Source organism: Halichoerus grypus, chromosome 10, assembly GCF_964656455.1.
Source record: "Halichoerus grypus chromosome 10, mHalGry1.hap1.1, whole genome shotgun sequence".
Lineage (NCBI taxonomy): Eukaryota > Metazoa > Chordata > Mammalia > Carnivora > Phocidae > Halichoerus > Halichoerus grypus.
Genome location: NC_135721.1, coordinates 7,819,253 through 7,844,144, shown reverse-complemented (window position 1 = coordinate 7,844,144; position 24,892 = coordinate 7,819,253). Strand labels below are relative to the sequence as shown.

Below are 24,892 nucleotides of genomic sequence, written 5' to 3'. Positions count from 1 at the left end.
GGTGGCTCAGTCATTAAGCATCTGCCTTTGGCTCAGGTCATGGTCCCATGGTTCTGGGATCGGGTCCCATGTTGGGCTCCCTGCTCATCAGGGAGTCTGCTTCTCCCTCTCCCTCTGCTGCTCCCCCTGCTTGTGTGTGCTCTCTGTCAAATAAATAAATAAAATCTTAAAAACAAAAATCAGTCTTTTTCTTTTCTTGATTGCAAACATGATACACTTATAAAAAATGCAAATATTACAGCAATGCATAAGATAAAATGTGGAAGACCCTAAAATTGCCCTTCACTGAGATAAACAATCACTGTGCTTATTCTTCCCACTTTTCTGTACAGAGTGCTTGCATGATCGGTGTTGGGTTCATAGACATGGGGCCATCGGCACCACTCTGCAGCACTCACCCGCACTCTCTGGACTCTCTATTTTACTTGGTAGTATGTCTTGGTGGCTTTCCCTGTGAGTACAGGTCTGCATCGTCCTCTTTATGAGCCATATGATGATTTGCCATCATTTATTTAACTATTTCCATGTCAGTGGACATTTTACTTGCTTTCAGTTTTTGGCCATTTGTGAACAGTGCTGCAGTGAACACTCTTCATGTCTTTGGTACTCTTGTGAGTATGTTTCTCTAGGATAAATTTGTATAAGTTGCGGTACAGATTCAGGATGTGTAAACATCACATATTTTACAGATATTGCCAGATTGTCCTTCAAAGAAGTTGTAACAATTTATACTAATCACCAAGTCGTGAGAGTACTTCCTTTTTTAGCACCCTCATCTACACAGGTTATTAACTATCTTTTAATCTTTGCCATTCTAATGAACAATAACTATTTCATTGTTTTAATCTACTTTGTTAGATTATTTGTGAAGTCTGTTTTTTTTTTGTATTTAATTTTCTCTGACTTGCTTGTTTGTATCCTTTGCTGGTTTTCTTCTTGGCATGTTGGAGAAGGCTGCTTTTAAAATTCTTTTTCTTTCATGTGGTTATAATGAATCCTGTTTACCTTTGAATAAAAAGTATACGTAATATATCTGCAGGATATTGACAATGAAGAGAATGTCCTTTAGGTTTTACATCACATTAATTTTTTTTTTTATATAGGAACTTATAAACCTCGGGTTCGATGTTATGACACCTATCAGTTATCCTTGAAGTTTGAAAGGTGTTTAGATTCAGAGGGTAAGTAAGAGATGAAATTTGAATTCATGAAAGTAGCTTTTTATATGTGGCTACTTTTCTGCTTTTTAAAGATGGGAATGTGTCATGTATAAGTTCTCTTTGCTGTGTAACAAATTACCATGAATGTGGCAGCTTAAAACATGCATTTATTAGCTGACAGCTCTGTAGGTGAATTCATGCAGGCTCTGCTGTTTTCTATGCTCAGGGCTGACTCGCCTAGAGTTTATTCGGGGGCTCTGGGCAAGAATCAGCTTCGAAGCTTTCTTTTCTTTCTTTCTTTTTTTTTTTAAAGATTTTATTTATTTGACAGAGAAACACAGCAAGAGAGGGAACACAAGCAGGGGGAGTGGGAGAGGGAGAAGCAGGCTTCCCGTGGAGCAGGGAGCCCGATGTGGGGCTCGATCCCAGGACCCTGGGATCATGACTTGAGCCGAAGGCAGGCACTTAACGACTGAGCCATCCAGGCGCCCCAGCTTCGAAGCTTTCTGGGTGTTGGCAGAATGCAGTTTGTTGTGCTTGTGGGCCTGGGGTTCCTGTTTCCTGCTAGCTGTCAGCCTGGGGCCACTCTCAGCTTCTGGAGGCTGCCTGCACTCCTTGTCACCTGGTCGTCTCCATCTGTAAGCACCTACTCACTGGGTCTTTCTCCTGCTTCGAATCTCCCACTTCCCCTTCTGCCACCAGCAGGAGAAAACCCTGATTTTAGAGGGCTCACGCGAGTATAGACCTCCCTTCCCCATCTAACGTGATGTGGTTACAGGTGTGTCCCACCAGCATTCATAGGCTCCGCCCACTCTGCAGGGAAGGGCGGGGGGGTGGAGGTATTTCTGTCAGGTGCCCGGGTGTTTGGGGTTGAGAGAAAAGCAGTTAATGGCTAAGTCTTCTCCAACTGGTTTTACCCTTTCCTTTTTAAAAGCAGGACAGACTCCACATGCTGCTAACAACTGTTTTCACTCTATGTTTAGCAGATGTATGATGAATGAGTAAAAAGCTACTGTTGTCTTTTTTATTTTTATTTATTTTTTAAAAGATTTTATTTATTTATTTGACAGACAGAGAGCACAAGTAGGCAGAGCGGCAGGCAGAGGGAGAGGGAGAAGCAGGCTCCCCGCAGAGCAGGGAGCCCCATGTGGGGCTCGATCCCAGGAACCTGGGATCATGACCTGAGCCGAAGGCAGCCGCCTAGCCGACTGAGCCACCCACTGTTGTCTTTTTTAAATAAATAATTAAAAAAAGAATTTTTGAATGTTCTTTAATGTCTATTTTATTTTGAGCTTCTCAGAAAAACTGGAGAGTTTAGAAGTCATTATGTTTTTGTTTTTGGTTTTTTTTTTTAAAGATTTTATTTATTTGAGAGAAAGAGAGAGCATGTGCAGGGGGGAGGGGGAGAGGGAGAAGGAGGAACAGACCCCCCACTGAGCAGGGAGCCTGATATGGGGGCTCGATCCCAGGACCCTGGGATCCTGACCAGAGCTGAAGGCAGAGGCTTAGCCGACTGAGCCACCCAGGCGCCCCAGAAGTCATTATGTTTTGTGAGTGTATCTAACTTCAGTTTTGCAGAAAATCTGGTTGATCTGTGTTGAGAAATTAAAAAGCTTTTAATTTTCCATTTGGTGTTTTGGGGCCAATATAATATGGCAACTTTATTCTTGTCTTATGAAAGGACAAGAAAGGGGGGAAAACCCAGTATTTGTTTGTAATTTTTGTGTTGAGTTAGAATCCTTTCATCAAGTTTGCATTTTTATGAAGAACGTGGATTGATAATTGTAATTGTTCTTACTATTTCTTGTTTTTCAGTTGTCACCTTTGAAACTTTGTCTGATGACTATTCAAAGGTATGCTTGATAGCGTTGGTTGGTACCGGCTATCCTCACGAAGTCATGATCAGTATTTTTATGAGGTTCCCATTGTTACATTAAAAATGGCTGCATAGTAAAATAAAACCCATCATTTTCTATTAATACATTTTTAGTTTGACACATGTATGATACATAGAGTATCTTTTAAAACAACAGTGGTAGACTTTGGCCAGTCTAATATCAAAATGTTTTCTATATCACATATGAAACCTTATCTATATCGTCAAGAATTGGTAGTAGCCATCTTTTTTAGACCATGTTAGATTGTAGATTTGTGATTTTTAATTATTTCATTTAAACTAGTGTTATTTGCCATGTTGCTTTCATATGTGAAAAGTAAAATAGCATAATTATATGATTAATTTTCTTAACTCTGCAAATAGATGGTTCTGGAATGGTTCTGAAACAGTTCGAAACACAGCTAAATATATATATATTTTTTCTTTTTTTGGTGCCATTAGTCCATCTTTCAACTCATGTCATTTTCAGTAGTTACAAAATTGTTAGTAAAGTGCCTTATTCAATTTAAAATAAATTAAAAAAATAAAAAATTTTAGTGATTTTCTGAGCTGACACGGCTTTACATATTGTGTCAGTTCTGGAAACTATGGACTACAGTTTATTCTTTTGCCTGTAGTGGTCATTAATCATGTGTTGGGAGATGTAATTTTATAATGTATTTTCTCTACATATTGATAAATTTGCTGCTAATTACTATCTGCAGATTTTTAAGCTACTTTTGAAATACATTAATGTTAAATTGGTACGGGGGTTTCTCAAACCCTGAGTGGTAATTGTGGGATGATTATTATTATCATTTTTAAAGGTTTTACTTACTTATTTGACAGAGACACAGCAAGAGAGGGAACACAAGCAGGGGGAGTGGGAGAGGGAGGAGCAGGCTTCCCGCCGAACAGGGACCTCTGTGCGGGGCTCCATTCCAGGACCCTGGGATCATGACCTGAGCCGAAGGCAGACGCTTAATGACTGAGCCACCCAGGCGCCCCAATTGTGAGATTATTAAAATGTGTTCTTAAGTAAAATAGGAAATCACTTGCTGGGGTTGCTGAGCAGAGGTCCACATTGTCAAATGCTGGTGCCAGATAAATAAAGGGCATTTGTTTTAAGTCTCTGTTAGAAGGCAAGAAAAACTATCTTGGGTTCAGGAAGGCATTAAGAAAGCAGGGGAGAGGTTTGATTCTTAGTCATGATAGAGAGTTGTGTGTGCACACATGCGTGTTTACAGAGAGAAAGAGGCTGGGAGAGATCAGAGTGTTCTTGCTTTGTCAGTTCTAGTGGTGATGAAGTAAACGCTTTTCCTAGAAACCTCAGCCAACTCATGCTCTTGTTTCATTTTCAGATTGTTTTCTTACATAATGATAGATACATCGAATTCCACTCACAATCAGGTTTTTACTACAAAACCAGAATACCAAAGTTCGGGAGAGATTTCTCCTACCACTATCCTTCCTGTGACTTGTACTTTGTTGGCGCAAGGTATTGGGTCTGATCCTTTGTTTTCTCCTTTCCACCCCACAAATGGCTTCTGTTGTTGAAATCAAGGAGAGGATTAAAAGAGGAATAAGACATGATCCCTGCCTTTCAGTTGCTCAAAGGGTATAGGTCCAGAGTAACTGCTCATTGAGGAATTGCATCCTTGACTTTTACTAGCATGGTGCTCTGAACCTAGCGACATGGGTACCTTACAGGGTCATATTGGTGGTGAAGGTGGTTTCTTAGCCCCATTGCGTGACATTTGAAAACTTTTCATTTTTAAATCTACTTTCTATATGATGATAAAAATAATACATACCCATTTTAGAAAATTAGGAAAATATTAAAAAGTATTCAAAAAAAACACCCATTGTCATGCCACCCAGAGGAAACCCTTATGGTATTTTGTTGTATTTCCTTCTAGTCTTTTCTTCTGTATAGATCCATGTTGGATCTTGTATTCTCTGTGTTATTTGTAAATAATATTCCACCTAATAATTTCATAATATTTCCTTGGTTTAAATCACTTTTATACATGAACAAACTCACAAGGTGATTATTTTTTAGGTTGAAAATACATTTTGGTGTAAGTTTTACAAAGGGAAGTCATGCCCTGGAAGCAAGAGATATATGTATATATTTCTAAAATTTATATTTAGTTGAAGCGAAGTTCATTGCAGTTTACCAGATTTCTAACTTTATTCATTACTTTGCAGCTCTGAAGTTTATAGATTAAACTTAGAACAAGGCCGGTACTTGAATCCACTACAGACTGATGCCGCGTGAGTGTTCTGTTGTGGGAATACTGCTGTATTTCTCTTGGCCAGGAGATGGAGTCAGAAGCTCAAGTTATCAGATGGCAGGTTGCGTTTAAAAGCTTAGGGCCACTTAGTTCAAAGGAGTATCATTTAGTTTTTTCTTAAACGTAATTCACTAGAAGGCCTGGTGATTTCTTTAAAATTTTAATTTTTTTTAATATCCTCGAAAATTTTATAACTCATTAAAAAGTTTTTTATTATTTTTTGCAGTGTTCTTTAAATTTTCATTTATGATTTTGTTCTGTGATATTATCTCTCAGAGAAATTTTGGATTAACTTGGAGTATCACTTTTTAAATTTTACTTTTTGTGTTTTTGCTGGCAGACATTTAAGGTTTTTTTCAAGTTTTCCCCTTTTTTCCTCACATTATAGTCTACATTTTTGTTTTATTCAGAGAGAAAGCCTTTAGGAATAAATTTGTCATAATAATAATACTGAGTAATAATGACAATAATAATAGTGAAAGCACTTACTCCGTGCCAGTTGTTACTCAGTATTTTATACATATTAACTCATTTTAAACTTACAACAATTTTAGTATTATCATCTCCATTTTACAGATGGGACAGCTGAGGTGCAGAGAGGGTGAGTCCACAGCCACCCAGCTAGTAAGGGGTGGAAGCTAGGTTACTTCTCATCTAAGTGTATAAAGAGCTTGTTGGATTTTCCTTATTGCTTTGAAAGGGTTTTTAAAGGTTGGAAGAACATGCAGTGATAAAGGTCAGATTAACTCTCACTAATTTTTTCCAGATATCCTTGAAATACTCTTATTTTCTTCAAGAAAACTAGAGTAACTTCATGATATATTGTTGAATATAAAGAGTTATCTGCTCTTTAGCTGCATACGTTCCTGTTTGTAATAGCTATTATTTATTGAGTGTCTTGTAAGCTCTGGATTCCATGCCGAACATTTTGTCATTTTTTCATTTAATCCTCACAACAACTGAAAGAGGTAAAGTATCCATTTTACATAAAAAGAAGGTGAAGCTTTGATTAGTACATCTAACTCAAGCTCGTCCGGTCTCAGGACTGGCTTAGATATAGCTTGTGTTCTTTCTGCCCTAGGAGAAGATATATTGAGAAAGCAGAATAAACCTTTATTCTCAAGGTGGTAGGATAGTATTTCAGAAGGAGTTCCTTTCTTGTCTCATCTCCTTTCGGATTGAGTATCGTTCTGGGGATTCTTTCATGTCTGGTGCCTTTCATACATGGATGAGTAAGGAAGCACCTGCCCGTCCTCTTTCTCCACAGGATTGGGTTGACTATTTATTTAGAAAGTTCACCGAGTATCCCTCCCGCCTAAAATAGGTAATAATACTTTCTCCCTTACTGCTTTACTGTTTCAGGGAGAATAATGTGTGTGACATAAACTCAGTACATGGCTTGTTTGCCGCAGGAACGGTAGAGGTAAGCATACGTTGCCTTTATTTTTTAACTTACTTGTTTTGCATTTGATAATGAGTAGAGTTTTACTTAAAGACAGAGTTGCTTGTTCCTAAGAGCAGAGAGCTAATGGAGCAGCAAGCCACTGGTTGGCTTTTTGTAGGAACATGGGTTCACACGCAGACAGGCCCTTTTGTTGCTGCCGACCGCCCCGTGGTGCGTCTGGTCCGGCACGCTCTGACCTGGATCATCTCTGACATTGATCCTTGGGAGCTAGAGGAGCGTCGCCAGCCTCCAGGGAGCTGTGGCAACACGACAGCCAGTTCTGTTCCTAACAGGAGGCACTCTGTCACGCAGTCCCAGCTCTCTGCTACTTACCAGCTTTATGACTGAATTACTTTCCCTGAGGCTTAGTTTCCTCATCGGTGACATGGAGATAATGACAGCTTGCCAGCTTTGCGCGGGTGCAGGTGAGAGCCACACGGAGAGAGGCCAAGAGGATCGTGATCTGTACGTCCTGTGTGGTAGGATTCAAGAGATACGCAGCATTTCCCTTTTAAACTGCAGTATTTTCGAATCCGTGTTCTTCATACTTGTCAAGAATTATCCTAGACTTGCATTTTTTTAATTCTAATAAATACTCATAGTAAAAAAAAAAAGTCAGAAATTTATTATTGAAAAAGTGTTCTCTTGTGCTTTCCAGTCACCAAATCCTACAACCTGGAGTTTTAACTCCTTAATGTTTTTTTTTTTTAGGTATATGCAGATACGCATATGTGTTAGTCATATATTTTTTTAAAGTTTTTTAATAAAAGTAAAATTATACTTCTTCATTTGCTTTTTTAAATATGATATATAATATGCATCTTTATACGTTGGTACTTAGAATTACTTATAATGCTAAACTAATTTTTTAAAACTGATGGGTAGGATTCCATTGTGTGAATGTACCGTAGTTTATGAAACCAATCCCAGATGGATGAGATTTAGGTCTCTACTCAAATTATTTTTATGTTAAGAGGTTAGAATTTGAAGTGAGACAGAGTTGGTTTAATGAAAATATATAAAACCGTTGAATATGTTATAATACTGTTGTGCCTAAATCGGGCCAATGAAGCATTTTCTTGGTAGGTACTTTTCTTGAGATTACCAAGGGGAAGTTTTAAAAACAGTTTCCTTGGAAAAAGTTTTTTAAGTAGAGTCCTTCCAGAGCAGTCTAATCCTTATGGACACGTGCTCTGTCAGAGCACTTATGTACCAGAGCAGGCTTTTCTCTCGCCAGCTGTTTGAAGACCATCCCTGAGGGGAGACTAGACCCCTTCTTGCCTAAAGGCTGAGGCTCCTAAAATTCCTGGATTACTGGGGGCTTGAAATTTGATAGGCAAAGTCAGACCAGACTTTAAAAATTCCTTTTTACAATAATTTTGATAGTATATGTTTGATTTTGATTTTGTCTGTGACAATTCTTATACTACTTATTATTATTGTCAAAATCAAACAGGACTTAACCTTTTGTGCATTTTGTGCTTTTTGAAGTACAAAAAAGTGCAGGCTTTAGCAATAGAAATACTCAAATTTCAGTCACAGAAAATCATTATGGTTTAAAAAAACCAGTTTTGGGGCGACTGGGTGGCTCAGTCGGTTAAGCGTCTGCCTTCGGCTCAGGTCATGATCCCAGGGTCCTGGGATCGAGCCCCGCATCGGGCTCCCTGCTCGGTGGGAAGCCTGCTTCTCCCTCTCCCACTCCCCCTGCTTGTGTTCCCTCTCTCGCTGTGTCTCTCTCTGTCAGATAAATAAATAAAATCTTTAAAAAAATAAAAAAAATTAAAAATAAAAATAAAAAAACCATTTTTATTTATTCTGGAATTTATCTGCATACCTATTTTTTGTTTTTGAAATGTGACTTTTCTTTTTTATGTCCATAAAAGTCTGTTAACTCATTTTGAGAAGACATGAAGACCAGACCATTTGGAATTACTTGCTGCTTGATTTCTAAGATTTCCTTTATTTATCTTTGTGACGGACACATTAGTAATAATACTAAATGAGTGATGAGATCAAGCCTTCTAAGTATATTTGAGGTCTTACTTTTAAGGTGGTTAATATAGTAAACAATTTTTAAAAAATCTTTGTGTATATGTTTTTTTATCATTATAAAGTTGAGTAATACAAAAGAGTAAAAGTGAGAAGTGAGTCCCCTCTTGCCTATTCTTGTCCTGTTTCCTTACGTTTCCTGAACACTGGTAATAATTTGTTGTGTGCTCTCAGGGTTTTCTATGTTGGCAGAAACATTTTTTTTTTAATGGACAATGGGATCATACTATTTTTTTTTTTTTTTAAACAAACTGCTTTTTACCTAGCAGATTGTGGGCATATTTCTAGTATATGTATATCTAAGTCATTCTTTTTAATGATTGCAGCGTATTCTTAAATGGATTATGCCAGTCTCTCCCTTGCTCTTTTGCTTGCAGTTCTTTTTTTGTTTTTTTTTGTTTTTTTGCTTTATTTTCCTACAGCTTATTTTTAAAAAATTCTGAAAAGTTATAAATGTCACTTCCTGAAAAGTTGAAAACACAGTTCACTCATCATTTATATACATTTTGCACATTTGCTTTCTTTTTCTGTAAAAATGTGTATATGTATATAGAAAATGTTTTTTGTACCATTTGAAAATCAGTTGCGGACGTTATGACATTTTAGCCCTCAGTACTTCTGAATGTTTTTCTTAAAAACATTTTATTAGAAACAAGAACTTTCTTGTATAAAATTATAATCCTGTTATCATCCATAAGAAATTTAACATTGATACAATAATATTATGTATTAAATACTTAAAGTTGATACAGTAGTATTTAAATATTCTCAGGTCTACCAAAATGTCTTTCATAGCCTCCCGCTCCACCCCACCACCCAAACCAAGGTCCAATCAAGGATCAGACACTGCATTTTGGACTTCTTTTCTTAACCAGTTTTTTTCCTTTTAAAAACAAATTCAGCTCATAGAAAAATATTTGACAGTACTTAGAAAGGGCATAAGGTAAAAAATTAAATTCTTATCCCCCATGAGATAATTAGTGTTACTAAGGTCTTTTTCGGTATTTGTCTAAAAATTTTCTAGCAGCAGCTTTCTATAAAATCACCGTATTCTGTTGGTCTAGGGCCGCGTGGAGTGCTGGGACCCGAGAACTCGCGGTAGAGTCGGCTTGCTGGACTGTGCGTTAAGCAGCGTCACGGCAGACTCAGAGTAAGTGGGGATCACATGCCATTTAAATATCCATCTGCTTATGATTCCAACACATGTACCAATACTGGATTCAAATCAATTGCTGAAGGATGAAACCCCTCAGACTTCTATCTGAGGTTGTCGTTTTGTCATTTATGTAAAAATCCTTTTCTGAGAAAGGTCGCTAGGTGGGAAAGCCAGACAGAATGCCTTTCTGAGGTGCTACATAGAATGTCTTTTTGTTAGTTGCTGTGGAATGTTATTAAAACAGATACACTGCCGGAATTCATAGTTCCAGTTCTGTAGGATCTAGTGCTAGAACCGGAGTCCACCACTCCAGGTAACAAGCCAAAAGGTGTACTTTGAATTCTAAGGTGGAGGGAGGCAAGTGTTTTCTGATATCTTCTTGTTCCCGTTTGCCACTTCCTACATTTTAAACAATCAGAAAAGTAATACTCAGGGGATGAAAACCTCTACATGCCTGAATTAGGTGAGTATAGGCCCCCTGTCCTTTCTCCACTCACCGGAGTGGTTAGTGTTGCGCCGTTTGGTACATAGGTTTTCAGACATTTTTCTGTGCTCATATTAATATATATGCAGTCTTATACTCTCTTGGTCAGATTCTTGACATGGGATTATTTGCTGTAACCAGTTCAGAAACGTCCTTTCTCTGTGCTCTTGATATTTGTAGTAATGTGATTTTACTAGCATTTACTCATTTCCGTTGGCCAGACATTTACCCGTAGTTGTATCATGTTGGAGGTAGAGTGTTTGATGGGGGGCTGCAGAGAGGATGTGAACCCTCTAAATTATTGCTGATTTTTGTGTGATTTGCATTTTTCTGGGGGAGATAAGAATTTATGTAGTTCTTTCTTTTGAAAAATCAGCTTATGTAAAGCACCCTTGACTTAGAGAAAAGTTAAGAATTGCTGAATTGGAAGAACGTTTTTTCTAATGTATACATTTTTCCCTATGTGATAAGTAAAGAATAAGTTAATTTTTTTTCGTCTTTTAAATATGACATTTAATGGGAGCGTAGGAGGTGCGGGGATGGACATTGAGGAGGGCACGTGATGTGACAAGCACTGGGTGTTGTATACAACTGATGAATCATTGAATTCTACCTCTGAAACTAATAATACACTATATGTTAATCTAATGTAAATAAAATTAAGTAAAATTAAAAAAATTAAAAAATAGAAGTGTAGGAAATTTTTTCTCTATTATTGAGTTTTACGAAAGTAACAACCAATGAACAACCTCATTAATCATGGTATGGAGTAAACAGTTTTAAAGTGGAAAAGTTATTCTACATTCATTTTGTTTTGTTCTTAGAATTAGACATTTTTATTGTGAATTATAATACACAGACAAAATCTCAAAGCATTAATGTACAGATTACTGAATTATTGTGAAGCTCTGCATTTGTCAATAGAAGAAACCAGGAGAAAATGCTTCTCAACATTTTATTACATTGATATGAAAGGAACCAAATCAGAGAAGTCTGCTTGTTTTTTGAAAGTAGGAAATCAGTTGTAAGTGGAAGCTATTTTCCCACTCCCTGGGAAGCAGAAAATTTAATTTTCTCTTACTTATAAATGTTAACTTGTTTTTGAATTAAAATAGAGACACTTGGGTTCTGCTACAAGCTCTGTCCTTAACAATTTCTTCTTAGAAAAGTCATTTGAGAAAACAGGCCAGCAGGAGTTCTTTGTATTATGTCTTAACGGTTATTTTTACTGTAAATTTAATGACTGTAAAAGAAGTAACAGTATAGAAAATTTAAGGAAGGGATGTGAAAAGATAATCTTTACTGTGGTCTTTAGAAATATGGGAGTATTCTGTTTTTTTTTTTTTTTCTTTACATAGAATAGTGATTCACAAATTTTTTAGTTTTATTGATTAATTTGACAGAGAGAGAGAGAGAGAGCACAAGCAGGGGGAGGGGTAGAGGGAGAGGGATAAGCAGACTCCCCGCTGAGCAGGGAGTCTGATGCAGGACTAGATTCCAGGACCCCAGGATCATGACCTGAGCCGAAGGCAGACACTCAACTGACTGAGCCACCCAGTCGCCCCTATTTTGTTTATTTTAAAAAATAATTTTATTTTGTAAAGCTGATTTATACTGAGTATAAAAAGATACTAAGCAGTTTCAAAAATACAAGAAAGTAAAAATGGCCTCGGCACACACACAGGCAGGTGTAATTCAAGTAACCAGACCACTCTTGGTTTGTGAAGGGTGTTTATAGATTTTCACTGTTGTGCATCCACTTGTAGTTAGTTCTAAGACTATTTCCTGAGGGAACATACTGAGAACCTGGATTTCTGGGTGAAATAGCTTTTGTACCCATTGCTAAAATCCCTGGCAGAAAAGGTAACATCAGTTTGAGGATCTCCCTGCCTGTACAGAGTGCCTGTTCTCCCACCCTCCGTCGCCCAAGGTGTCCATCCCATTCTGATAATACTGCAAAGTCAGAAATAGCCCGAGAATACTGATTAAATACAGCTTGGTAAAAATCGTAGCTAACAGATAGTGCTTTCTGTTTGCCAGCTAGTGTCCTTAGTTCTTTACATTTACTAACTTCATACTCGTGGCAGCCTTTGATACACGTACTCTTATTTATTTTACAGAAGAGGAAAATACTGATCAGTGGCATATGTAAGCTTTTAAGAATTATGTTGCAAAAGCACATTTATTTCTAGGGGAAGATGTTGCAAATATACCGTTAAGTGGGAAAGCAGTGAACATGCTGTAGAGTCGTGGGGGAAAAAATCTGGATGTGTACCAAAATGGTACAGGTAGTTTTGCTTGCTGTTTCTGTTTCAGGTGATTTTATTTGTTGATTTTTATATGCTTAGCTTCATTATTTTCTGTGCAAGCACTGTAAGCTATCACCTCTGTTATTTGACAGAGGTGGAGTTCTGGAAGGTAGAGCCAATATAATAAAGAGAAAGAAGTGAATGTAATTATCAGATGGGGGGACAGGCTGTCTTTATTTGCAGACGATAACGATTGTCTGCCTGAGAAACTCAGAATCCACTGGAAGATCATAAGAACTAATATGAGAGTTAAATAAGTTGGTGATGAAATAAATGTGCAAAATCAGTGGCTTTGAGGTTTAGCAGCAAAATCCAGTTAGACACAATGGAAAACAGTTCTTACAGCAACAAAAATTGTGAAATTCTGAGGGATAAACTTAGTACCTACCTGAAGGAAATGACTGTTAAGGATCAAAAAGTTGAGTAAGTAAAGAGAACTAACATCCCACTGCACTGACACATGCTCCTAGAGTTCATTTTGAGGAGTAAATGACTAAAAGGACGGGCATGAGAGGCCTCCAGGTTCCAAACTGGTGCGTCCGTGTGGTTACGGCTTGAGGCTTTAGGGGGCCTGAGAGCCTTGAGGGTGCCAACAGGTCGCGGCCTAGATGGTGGGGCCTGGTCCCGAGGACCCGGAGACAGGAGGGACTGAAGTCAGCACTGTTGTCCTCTTCTGACTTGTCTGGTACCCTTTCCACCAGGGAGCATTGCTTGTGGTGCCGATCCTCTTCTTGGTTGCTGAGTGAGAAGCATGTTCCAGATCTGTGGCCATAACCATTCGTCATACTGTCTCTGTACTTTCCCAGGTTCTAGTCTCCATCTGAGGATTAGTCTTCTATTTTAGCTTGACATAGGCAGCTTTAAAAATGGAAATGGGCACAACCTGCCCGAATATAAACTCATTTCCTCTTAAGCAAAAGGGGATATTTTTGTAAATACCATATCTTGGCTTAATCAAAGTGAAAGATCGTGTCATACTGATCCTTTTCAATTGGTTTTAGAGTTTTACAAACTTTTTTTTTGTAGATACTTTGAGAGTATTTCTTACAGTTTTGAAGAAGATAATCTACAAATTTTTAAAAGCAGATTACATTTACATATAAAGCTTTTTATTTTGATTAAGAAAGTTTAGATACAATTACCTTTTATTTTTTATTTTTTTTAAAGATTTTATTTATTAGAGAGAGAGAGAGAGAGAGAGAGCACATGTGCACAAGCAGGGGCAACAGCAGAGGGAGAGGGAGAAGCAGACTCCCCACTGAGCAGGGAGCCTGCTGTGAGACTCAATCCCAGGACCCTGGGATCATGACCTGAGCCAAAAGCAGATACTTAACCAAATCAGCCACCCAGGTACCCCTACAATTGCCTTTTAAACATAAGGCCAGATGTATGATTTTCCCCACTACAATTGAAGATTAATAATGAATTTGTTACTTGGAAGGTTTGGCCATATGTACATGGAACATGAATATTTTGCCTTTCAGGATAAACAGTTTACCAACAATCTCTGCTTTGAAATTTAATGGTGCCTTGACCATGGCAGTTGGAACATCCACAGGGCAGGTGAGTATCTCAGAGGCATGTATATATCGTGGGAAACATCCACATATGTGTTCACGGTGGGAACAGAAAATGGAGCATTGTTGTTTTGGCCAGAGTGGAGGGGTACTCTGGAATGCTGTATTCTTTTAGTACCTTGAGAAATTCTGATTCTGGCCATCTGGGTTAGTCTGAGAGGTTCTTGAGCTGGGGGTATTATGCCTCAGGCATTCTCTTGACTGTGGTTTAGAACAACATTTTCCAGAGTATGTGGAACAGAATTCTGTGGTCAGCTAAGTTTGGAATTCTGCCAGATTTCTACTCTTGGAGGATCACAGTGCTTTTAAATATACATTGAAGGCTCTGAGAATTCCTCTAGACAAGAAATGTATTTAAAAAGTATTTCCAAAATTTATTTGTCCTAGAAACCTTTTTTTTTACTGAGCACCATTGACCACATGCGCAGTAGCATATATTAGCAATGCTAGTCTGACAAGGATGGGTTGAGTAGCTACAGAGGGTTACTTTCATCTCTTCTTTCTTCCCTTCTTTCCTTCAAGGCAGAATGCACACACTTGTAAGTTTGTTCTCCTCTAGAACAGGTCTGAGCGCCTACTTCCAGTGGAGTTTCTACTTCTGTCATCGTGGTCTGCAGAGGATCTGTTAGCAGGGACTGAGATCTAGCTCCTCCAGCCACTTGCCCCTAGTGACAGGGCTCAGAAGAAGCCCCCACTGCCCCCCACCCAAGAGTCATGACCTTGCCACCACTCTCTGCTCAGATCTGCCAGATTCTCTTCATTACGCCTGTTGTTATTATTTCTGTCAGTTGCTCTGACAGTGCCCAGTACATAGTAGATCCTCAGTATGTATATTTGTTTTAGTTCACAAATGACACCAACTCTTACAGACTTTTCTTTTGGTTCCTTTCTCAGTGTAGCTCAGTCATTCTCAATCTTAGTGTGCCTAAAAATTACTCTCCGGTTAAGTTCATAAAACCATGTACTCTAAGGGTAATTTAAGAGATTTTTCTAGAGTGTTTTGCTGTCAGACTTTAGAATCTTTGTGCCCTGAGTAAGGTGTTCCTTATGCTCATAAAAAGGCAGTAAAACAAATGGCAGCCATTATTCTAAGTTTTCAAAGTTGCTTTTTAAGATAAAATAATTTGTTTAAACAGAAATAATTTGTTTTCTTTCTTTTAGGTTTTATTATATGACCTTCGATCGGATAAACCATTACTGGTTAAGGATCACCAGTATGGGCTGCCCATTAAGTCAGTTCATTTCCAGGATTCACTAGATTTGATTTTGTCTGCAGACTCGCGCATCATCAAAATGTGGAATAAGAACTCAGTATGTACTTTTTTGTTGCAGTTACTTATTAGTGTATTTTCCTAATGTTCCTTTTCTTTCTTTTGCCTTTTTTGAGTTATGTGGGCTTTTGAGAAAGAGTGGCCTAGTACCTATCTGAGAGCTTAGTTGGAAGTCATTTACTTCACCAAAGATAATACTCGTATGTAGATAAATAGTCAAGACTGCTTTCTTCCTGTGGAGAAGGTGGCCTGGTTTGCTAGAACTGGCATGCCTTTTTACATGTTCAGTTACGTAGAGAGTAAACCACGTTTTAAAAACATTGCTCCATGAGAACCTCCTAGATCCTGAGGCTCTCTCACAGTCTTGGGAAAGTTTTTATGAGCTACTAATTATCTTTCTATGTCAATGTTATTATGTATCTCAATTTCATACCTTTTAAAACCCATCTCAAATAATTTGGCTTCTAGGTATGACCCCTTTCAATAATTTCTTGGTGTTTTTCTTTTTTAAAAATTTTTAAAAAGATTTTTATTTATTTATTTGTCAGAGAAAGAGAGGGAGAGAGAGCACAAGCAGGGGGAGCAGCAGACTCCCTGCCGAGCAGGGAGCCCAATGTGGGACTTGATCCCAGGACTCTGGGATCATGACCTGAGCCGAAGGCAGACGTTTAACAACTGAGCCATCCAGGCATCCCCCTTAGTGTTTTTCTTAAAAACATTATTTTCTTAAGAATATTTGATGTGGGGCACTTGGGTGGCTCAGTCAGTTAAATGTGTGACTCTTGATTTCAGCTCAGGTCATGATCTCAAGGGTCGTGAGATTGAGCCCCGCATCGGGCTCCATGCTCATCAGGGCATCTGCTTCTCTCTCTCTCTCTCTCTCCCTCTGCCCCTCCCTCCCCTGCTTGTGTGTGCTCTCTTTCTCGCTCTCAAAAAAAAGAATATTCGATGTTCTTTCTCCTCAATTCCAAGTGTCATTTAAGAAGTAACAAAAGCCTGCATTTCTGGTTTTCATCTACCCTATGCTATTCGTATTTTGTTTTAAAACTCTAAGGTATTTTGAGAGAGTGAAGATCATTTTGTCAACAAAATGGGAAAAACTCAGTATAGCAAGTGCTTTTTTTTTTTTTAAGACTTTATGTAGAGAGAGAGAGAGTGCAAGTGAGGTGAGGGGCAGAGGGAGAGGGAGAGAGAAGCTGAAGCAGACTCCCTGCCGAGCGTGGAGCCCAACGCGGGGCTCGATCTCACAACCCTGAGATTATGACCTGAGCTGAAATCAAGAGTCAGACGCTTTAACTGACTGAGCCACCCAGGTGCCCCAATACAGTAAATGCTTATAAGAGTTCTTTGTATTTAATTAATTACAAACGTCAGTGTCTTAGTTAAAAAGTGTTACTTTTTTTTTTTTTAATTCATTTTGGAGGTGAGGTGGGGGGAGGGTCCAGCGGCCTGAGCGGTAGTTGCTGGGGAGCAAGCGTCAGTCTTTCCCGGGGCCGCGTGTGCTCGGGACGGAGGTGCTCCCGCAGCCCCGTCACACTGGGCTATGTCCCAGAGTCCCTGGCTGCTTGGACCATAACTTGTGTTTTTAATTTTCTTTTGGTTAACTCCCAGAGTATTGGCCTTTCATTGTTGTGTCTTGGATTAGAATTTGGCTGCAGCTTTTCACTGAGCGTGCGGTAAGCGCCTTCCCCAGGCCCTAACTCTAGCCCACTGCTTCACCACGCGCCCCTCTGACGGTGCGTTAATAAATGCAGGAGCTGACCGGCTTTGTCAGCATCCGTTCTTGAAATTACGTTGCTGTAGTTGCTGCAGTGCGTTTTATTTTGGCGTTGTTGCTATGACTAAATACGCCCTCAACCAACACCCAGATTGCTTGGTTTTGCTTGACTTGCTCTCCGTATTTACCTTTCTCATCACCTTTTCCCCTCCTGTCTTCTTATCTTCTGCCTGTTTCTTTTACTGTCCACTTTTTTAAAATACAGCACCTCTCTCCCCTACCTCCACATTGAATATAAAAGTGTCAGCCTTTCCTGTGTAACTAGCAAGTTGTGTGTTTACAGGATTTTGTTTTCTGACTTATTTTCTACCCATGCTGTTACTCGACCTTCCTCAGAGCTTTGTGATCTAGATGTGGCAGATCTCATCCTCCTCTGACCCTGTTAACCATCTCCCATTCTCTGCTTTCTTTGAGTACAAGTTTAACCGGGCTGTGTCTTCCAGATTAGGAGAATTTTTCTAAGTTGATGTACAACTGTATCTTAAGCTCTACCCATTGCTGCTCTGTGAACGTTATCTATGAAACTGTGTATTTCCTTGGATAAGTCCCCTTTCCCCCATAGGCCCGTTTCTCCATCTCTGAAGGGAAAGCATTTGATAAATTGATAAAAGGAATTCTGTACCATTTTTGAAACTTAAATTCTGTGCTTTGAACTAGGTGATGTTATTTCTTTACATAGCAGTTTATGGGTATATGGTTATGTCAGATCTCTGGTTTATTTTTTTTACTCAACATTGCTAAAAGTTGTCTTCCTTCAACTATTTTAATAATTCCTTTTTGCTTTTTCTTTTAGGGAAAAATATTTACTTCCTTGGAGCCAGAACATGACATTAACGATGTCTGCCTCTATCCCAACTCAGGTATGCAGTAGGTAGCAGTAGGCCATTCAGTGGGGTAAATCTAGGCTGTGCTTTATGGGGTTTTAAACTCATTTCATTTCTTCAGACAAGGTTTGGCTTGGTCAGGACAATTCTTGGATATTATATTTACTGGAAGAATCAAGTGCAGGAAGTGGTATGGATGATTCAGAAAATGGCACTCTCAGTGACTCAGTCCTTAGCCAGCCTAGCTATTAGTAGAAACCAACAATACATAGGCAGGTGGCAGGTGAGATGCTATTTTAGTGTGCTCTTCACTCTTTTATGTGATTAGTAATAGTGTGTGGAAATTGAGGTCAAGGATTTGGAGAAGGCTGGGATTGCCTGATGATCCACGAGGCGCATGAAGCCGTGGGTTCCGGTGTCTTCTATGTTCTATGCTGTTCAGCTTGCATCATTTATTTCAAGACTTACGCCACCTTCAGGACAAATCTGTGAAGAATTTTGGGGTACAAAAGTACAGAATAGTCCCCGCTGTCAAGCAGTGTTATATTCTGAGGATAGATGTACACAGATAATTTTAATAGAGGGATACAAGGCAAAGCAGGAAAAATTCTGTTATGTACAAACAGCACTTTGACAGCATGTTAGAGCGAGGGGTTTCAGCCAGCGCCACTGGGGAGATCGCAGAGGAGATGCTTGTCTGCACGTGTCTGGAGTGATGAGTGAGATTTGGTAGGTGGGGTGGGGAGATGAGATGATCCGCGTGAGGGAGCAGCGTAGGAAGGGCAGGAAGGAGAGGGTACAATAGGTGCCATAGGGTACCGTTCATGGGGCTTGTTTGGGAAAGGGGTGGAGCCTATGTGCTCTCATGAGCCCTGGTGGCTCTCGCACGAATAAAGGCGGCAGAGGTCCGGGAATCCCATGCTGAATGGTCTGGGCTCAGTCTGTAGTCAGGAGCTGTTCAGACTGCTTGCAGAAGACGGTTCTGTCCATCACGTAAGGAGTGGATTGGTGTGGAACTGAAATGAGTAGGAAGGGATCCTCTGAGCTGATGGGGAACACAAGAGACCGAGCAGATTTAGAGAGAGAGAGAGATTGTTTTCCCGTTTAAACATTCGAACAGCAGGAGGGCTGTAGGTCAGTGACAGTGTCTGGCAGAGGGTCTCACACCTGACTGCTCATCGGTATCACCCAGGGAGGCTTTTTACAGATCCCTTGGCCGGATCCCCAATCTGGCTGACTAGAGTGTCTGCGGGGAGGGCCCAGAAGTGTGTGTGTGTGTGTGTGTGTGTGATGTGCTTGCCAAGTGCTCGGGAGGCCCTGCCCCGACCCACCGCCTTGCAGTGGGAGCCAGGTCTAGTGCACGGGACGAAGTGTGGTATCGAGAGAAGCAGGTCTGCACTTACAGCGTTTGCAGACGTGTAAGCCGAGGTGATTTCAGGAGAAGTGGGAGCGCGTGAGATCACCGTGGGGAAGTGTGGAGAGCAGCACCTGAGTCCATTTAGAGGGGGAATGAGAAGCAAGAGCCAGCTGAGCAACCTAACAGGAACGGACAGGACACCAGTAAGGGAAGTGACAGTGTTTGAAGTAGGGCAGAAGCTACGGTGCGAGCGGGCAGGTGGGCGGGCGGGCGAGCGCTGCTCAGCGCGTGTGAGGGCCGCCGAGGTTGAGGCAGGAAGGAAGGAAGAAGTTCCCGTGCTCCTGTGCTGCCGGGCACGGTGATAACCACGTATCATTCGTCTTTCCAGAGCCCTGGGTAGTTAGTGGTGCACACGGGTTTTTCTTTCTTGTCTGTCTGCCAGTCTCTTCCATCTTAGGAGGGGGGACCAGTTGGGTAATTGGGCTGGAGTTGGTCGCCCAGCGGGTGTGTGGCAGGGCCTCGGCTAGGGCCAGCCTTTCCTGGTTCTGGAGCCCTTGCCCTTTCTAGTTCCGCGCTGCTCTCCCAAGAAAGATGGGAAACTGCATTTTTGTGATCAGCTGTGTATCTGTGATCATTAAGAGGATTTCACGGCAGTTGCAGGGGTGAAGTCAAACTCTGACGGTTTCAGGAATAAATTGCAGATGAGGATGGTGGGGTCCTAGTTAGAGAGTCTTAGACGGTCTGAAATGGGGTCTGAGCTGCATGCGAAGGTGAGTAAAACCAGGTGGGATTGAAGTTGAAACCAGGGTGGTGAGCAGGTTTCGCTGGATTGAGGGGGAGAGTTTGAAGGGGCAGCTGGTGCTGCGAGCAGGAAGCCCTGTGGCTGCTTGTGGCCCCTGAGAACTGGCAGCGCACCTCGTCTGAGCTGAGATGCGCTCTACGCGTAGGACACCAGATTTCAAAGACATTGTACCAATTAAAAAATAATGTGAAATAGGGGCGCCTGGGTGGCTCCATCGGTTAAGCCTCTGACTCTTGATTTCAGCTCAGGTCCTGATCTCAGGGTCGTGAGATCGAGCCCTGCGTCTGGCTCCATGCTGGGCGTGGAGCCTGCTTAGGATTTTCTCTCTGCCTTTCCTTCTGTCCCTCCCTGGCCCTCCCCTGCTCGCATGCATGTGCCTGTACACATGCGGGCTTGCTCTCTTTCTTAAAAAAAAAAAAAAAAGTGAAATAGATCTTTAATTTTTTTATGTGAAAATATTTCAGACATACTGGGTTAATAAGATATATTAAAATTCATTTTACCTGTTTAAAAAAATTTTTTTTAAATGTGTCTACTAGAAAACATGAAATCCCACGTGTGGCTTGCATAGTATTCCTGTCGCACGGTGCCGGCCCAGACTTGGGGGTCTTGCCCAGTGTAGGATGCTGCTGAGCTGCGAGGTATTGAAGTCGGCTGCGGGCATGCCGCGTCCGTCTTGTTGGAGCAGGGACGTTCCTCTAGGAGTCCGCGTACCGCCCGCCCACCTAAGAACTCTAGTTCCCTAGTAGACATCCAGTCCCTTCTCGCATTCCCCATTGTCCCCCAGATGCCTCTCATAGCCTGTTGTTTGGAACCAGGCTGTATTCAGGACTGTGTGTTACTTCGAGGTGTGGCCATGTTTAGTTTCTTTTAATCGTAACAGCCGTGTTCCCCCCCCCCACCGTCATTTTTTTTCTTTTTTTCTTTTTTTGGCCTTCTTCATGACATGGACTTTTCCAGGATCAGGTCGGTAGTCTCAGAGAATGTCCCTCACCCTGGATTTGTGTGGCTGGTTTTCATAGTCCCTGGGTTAGGGAGATCACGAGGTCTTTTCCTTCCAAAGTACACTTTTCTGAGAGGTAAAAATGTTAAGAGTGATGTTTTGGACAGAAGAACGAGTTGACTGTCATATAACTTACAAGAACTGAATCAAACACAAAAAATAGCCAAATAATTTATTTCCTGAGCTGGCAGGCACAGTAGGACAAGTAGCCTGGCTGCCGCCTTGAGGTTTGGATGTGAGCAGGCTTGATTCACGCGCTTCGCTTTCCGTCGCACTGCTCCTTTCCCTTTAACGCCGCTCTTGCTGCTTTGTGCTTAATCATCGTGAGCTTAATCATATTTTAGAAAAGCTAACACTTTCTTCTTTCTTTATCTTCTCACTTACTCATTTTGAAGTAATTAAAGCCAAATCACGATTACTGTTTTGTCATGTTTCTCTAATACGGAGGTGGCTCAGAATATTGAGAAATGGTGCCGCCTTCCCGGCTCCTTCCTCCGTCCTGCTTATGTTGCTCATTCCGCCTGGCTCCAGCATGTCCGCTTTCTGCCCAGAAAGCCCGGAGTGAGGCCGAGTGGTCCTGTCATGTACCCGTGTGGGTCTCAGCTGCCGTCCAGCCTCTGGAGACTGCCTGCACTGGGACGGGGAAGGCCACACGCTCCACGCCGACATGGGGGGGGTCCTCCTCTCGGGCGCGGTCCCGCACGCACAGGCTGTCTGCTCTGCACTGTTCACGGCCGTGACCACTGCCGGCGTCTGGTGCGTGTGTGTCTGAAGGACTGAGATCTTGTCTTTCCTTTGTGTTGAAGTTTCCAACCCGTGGCAGCCCGATACTTTCCTAAACGTAATAAAAATGAATTACAAGGAAAAGACAATGTCACAAGGCTACACGGGTTTCTAAATTCTTCCCTTCTGTTCTTACGCTTCCCGCCGGGCTGGGGCCCAGTTTGCACACCGGCCCTGGGAGTGGACTCAGTAGCACTGGCAGAGAGCACCGTTTCGGATTTTGAACTCTGAGCCTCAGTGGATCCTTTAGCCCCTGCAGCACATGCAGGTGAGAATCGATGTGTGCACGCTTCCTGGGAGGGCCCTGCTATTCCATCCGATTCTCTGTGGCTGTCCCGTGAGGCCGCACAGCACATTGGGTAGCACTCGCAACGGCGGAAATCAGACTTGAGGTGGTGGGTTCTTCTGACTCTAGGCACTGAGCGTCTCCCTCTCTTTCAAAATTGATATTGTCATTGTTGAAATATAATAAGTAGGGTGCCTGGGTGGCTCAGTCGGTTAAGCATCTGCCTTCGGCTCAGGTCATGATCCTGGGGTCCTGGGATCGAGCCCCACATTGGGCTCCCTGCTCAGCCGGGAGCTTGCTTCTCCCTCTCCCACTCCCCCTGCTTGTGCGCCTCTCCCCTCCCACCCCCTTGTCAAATAAATAAATCTTAAAAAAAAAAAAAGAAACTATAATCATCACTATGAAGGAAACTGGGGAGGAAAAACCATTCATAATTCCACCATCTATTCCCAAGTACTGTTACTGTTTCCATGAGAGAATTCTTGTATTCATCTTGTGTTCATATGTTTTTAGTCGTGGTCCTCATGCTATATGTACAGTTGTCTTTTGCTTTCCGGTTGACATTATATTAACATTTTTCTTCTTGTAGTATGGTGTTTATACTTGTACTTTTGAAATTTTTTATTATTTGCAAGAAGTCTTTTCATTTTTTCTTAGTTGTGATTGTGGTTGGAGAGTCCTGCGTTCCACGGGCTTTGGAATCGGTAGAATATCAGCTTCTCTCCTTCTTAGCTGTGTGGTGACCTTGAGCAAATCATCTAACTTTCTGAGGCCACATTGTTATCTGAAAGTAAAGTTCCTGGCACAGTGCCTCACACTCTCCTCCTCTCTTGCCTGTGATCATCTTAATTTCTGCTGAACTAACTTTCTTTTACTGATTTAATGGATTTGATTTTTTTCGGCTTTTTGTTCTTGGGCTTTGTGAGGTTGCCTGTTTTTCTTTCTCATTCATAATTGGTTTCAGTCCTGACCTTCCCCACTTTAGTTTGGTAGGAGGTCAGCTTGTATCATTGTTCATATATGGTCAAGTGAGATCCTGTTCCGTTGTGAAAACAGCCTGCTTTGTCTAGTCTGGGTTCTTTGGGGGTAATTAGATTAGAGGCTTCTCTCTGGTTTGTTGGGTTGGTGTGATTGCGTTTCCTTGCGGAATGTCATTGTTGAATGATCTGTGTTCAGAATCGAGCCAGTGAAGCCAGGCTTAGAGAATATCTTCAGCAAGAACCTTTTTTTTGGTTGTAATCTGTCTCCTCAGTCCCCACAACGACCTCTTTCATCGTGTCTAAAGAGTGTAGGAGAAGGTTTGCCTCTAAAATCCTCTAGCTTGTGACAGGGCACTCGGTCCCTTTGAACTTTTTTTTTCATCTGTAAAATGAGGATGTTGTTATTTCTTTATTTCAGAGACTTGTTGCATGTTCACCAAGGTAATATCTGTGAAGGCGCTTAGTAAGTTGTAAAGAACTCCCCAGACGGTTGCTGATTTCAGTTGTATGGAAAGTGCGTCTTTCTGGAACAGGGGCTGGGAAGACTGGCGCTGCTTCGGGAGGCTTGTGGGGAGGAGAAGGTTGCAGATGCGGCAGAGAGCAGAGAACAAAACTGGAACAGAATCATGGGGTCACTGGGTGCTGTTTGTCCTGTGGTTGGGGGGATGCCTTCACCGAATGCCAGGAACTTTTCCCATACTTCAGTTCTGCTTTCCTAAAATGCGGCTCTGTTTATTGAGTCTGTTCAAATCCCCTTGCTAGTGAATTAGTTGGGTAGAGTAAGGGCTGTTAGATGCTGTATGGGTCTTTCCTGGTGTAGCTACAGCGAGAGCGTTCCCCTGAAGTCCGTCGTTTTGTTTGCAATTCAGGTGTGAAGCTTAATGCAAACCTTAGGAACTACTTTGCTGTGACATTTTGTGGGAGTTGCTTTGCCTTGGTTCTTTGATTCCTGATTAACAGAAAGAAGCCTTTTTTTCTTAACTTCTTCATTATTATTATTATTATAAATATTGCACCCGAACTACGTTCTATGTGTCTGAAGTGTCAGACTCTCCCCCTTAAGGATAATCGCAAACTTGATGTAGACCTGAGCACGTAGCGGAAACTGCTTATTTACTTGGCTAGTACAGCTTGAGCATTTTGCAGGTGGGGATGCTGGTCTTCATGATACTTAAGGTGCCCCATCTAGGAGGATCAGAGACTGAAGCCCATGACCTGATTCCTAGGGTACCCGGCCTCCAGGCCCAGCTCTTCTGCCATGTGCCGTCTTCTGAGCACCCGGAACATTTCCAAGTGTAAAACAAATGGAAAAGGGCACCTTTTTCTTCCCCATGTGTTTACCTTTTTCATTGTATTTATTTTTAGGGATGCTTCTTACTGCCAACGAAACCCCCAAGATGGGCATCTATTACATTCCGGTAAGTAATACGAATAGTAGTTATGGTAAAAATAGGATA

The 24,892-nt window shown here is 41.2% G+C and overlaps 1 protein-coding gene across 3 annotated transcripts in view; it reads left to right on the top strand.

Moving 5' to 3' along the window:
* NOL10 (nucleolar protein 10) overlaps positions 1-24,892 on the top strand; it is an 83,275-nt gene that overhangs the window by 6,240 nt on the left and 52,143 nt on the right. For 2 of the 3 annotated variants that reach the window (XM_036097559.2, XM_078055970.1), the window contains 10 exons: positions 1,104-1,181; positions 2,976-3,013; positions 4,398-4,534; positions 5,248-5,313; positions 6,696-6,756; positions 9,891-9,976; positions 14,260-14,338; positions 15,514-15,663; positions 18,194-18,260; positions 24,801-24,853. In XM_036097559.2, the coding sequence (XP_035953452.1) occupies positions 1,104-1,181; positions 2,976-3,013; positions 4,398-4,534; positions 5,248-5,313; positions 6,696-6,756; positions 9,891-9,976; positions 14,260-14,338; positions 15,514-15,663; positions 18,194-18,260; positions 24,801-24,853 (815 nt within the window). The remainder of the gene's footprint in view (positions 1-1,103; positions 1,182-2,975; positions 3,014-4,397; positions 4,535-5,247; positions 5,314-6,695; positions 6,757-9,890; positions 9,977-14,259; positions 14,339-15,513; positions 15,664-18,193; positions 18,261-24,800; positions 24,854-24,892) is intronic. The other variant, XM_036097561.2, reaches the window with a different exon arrangement.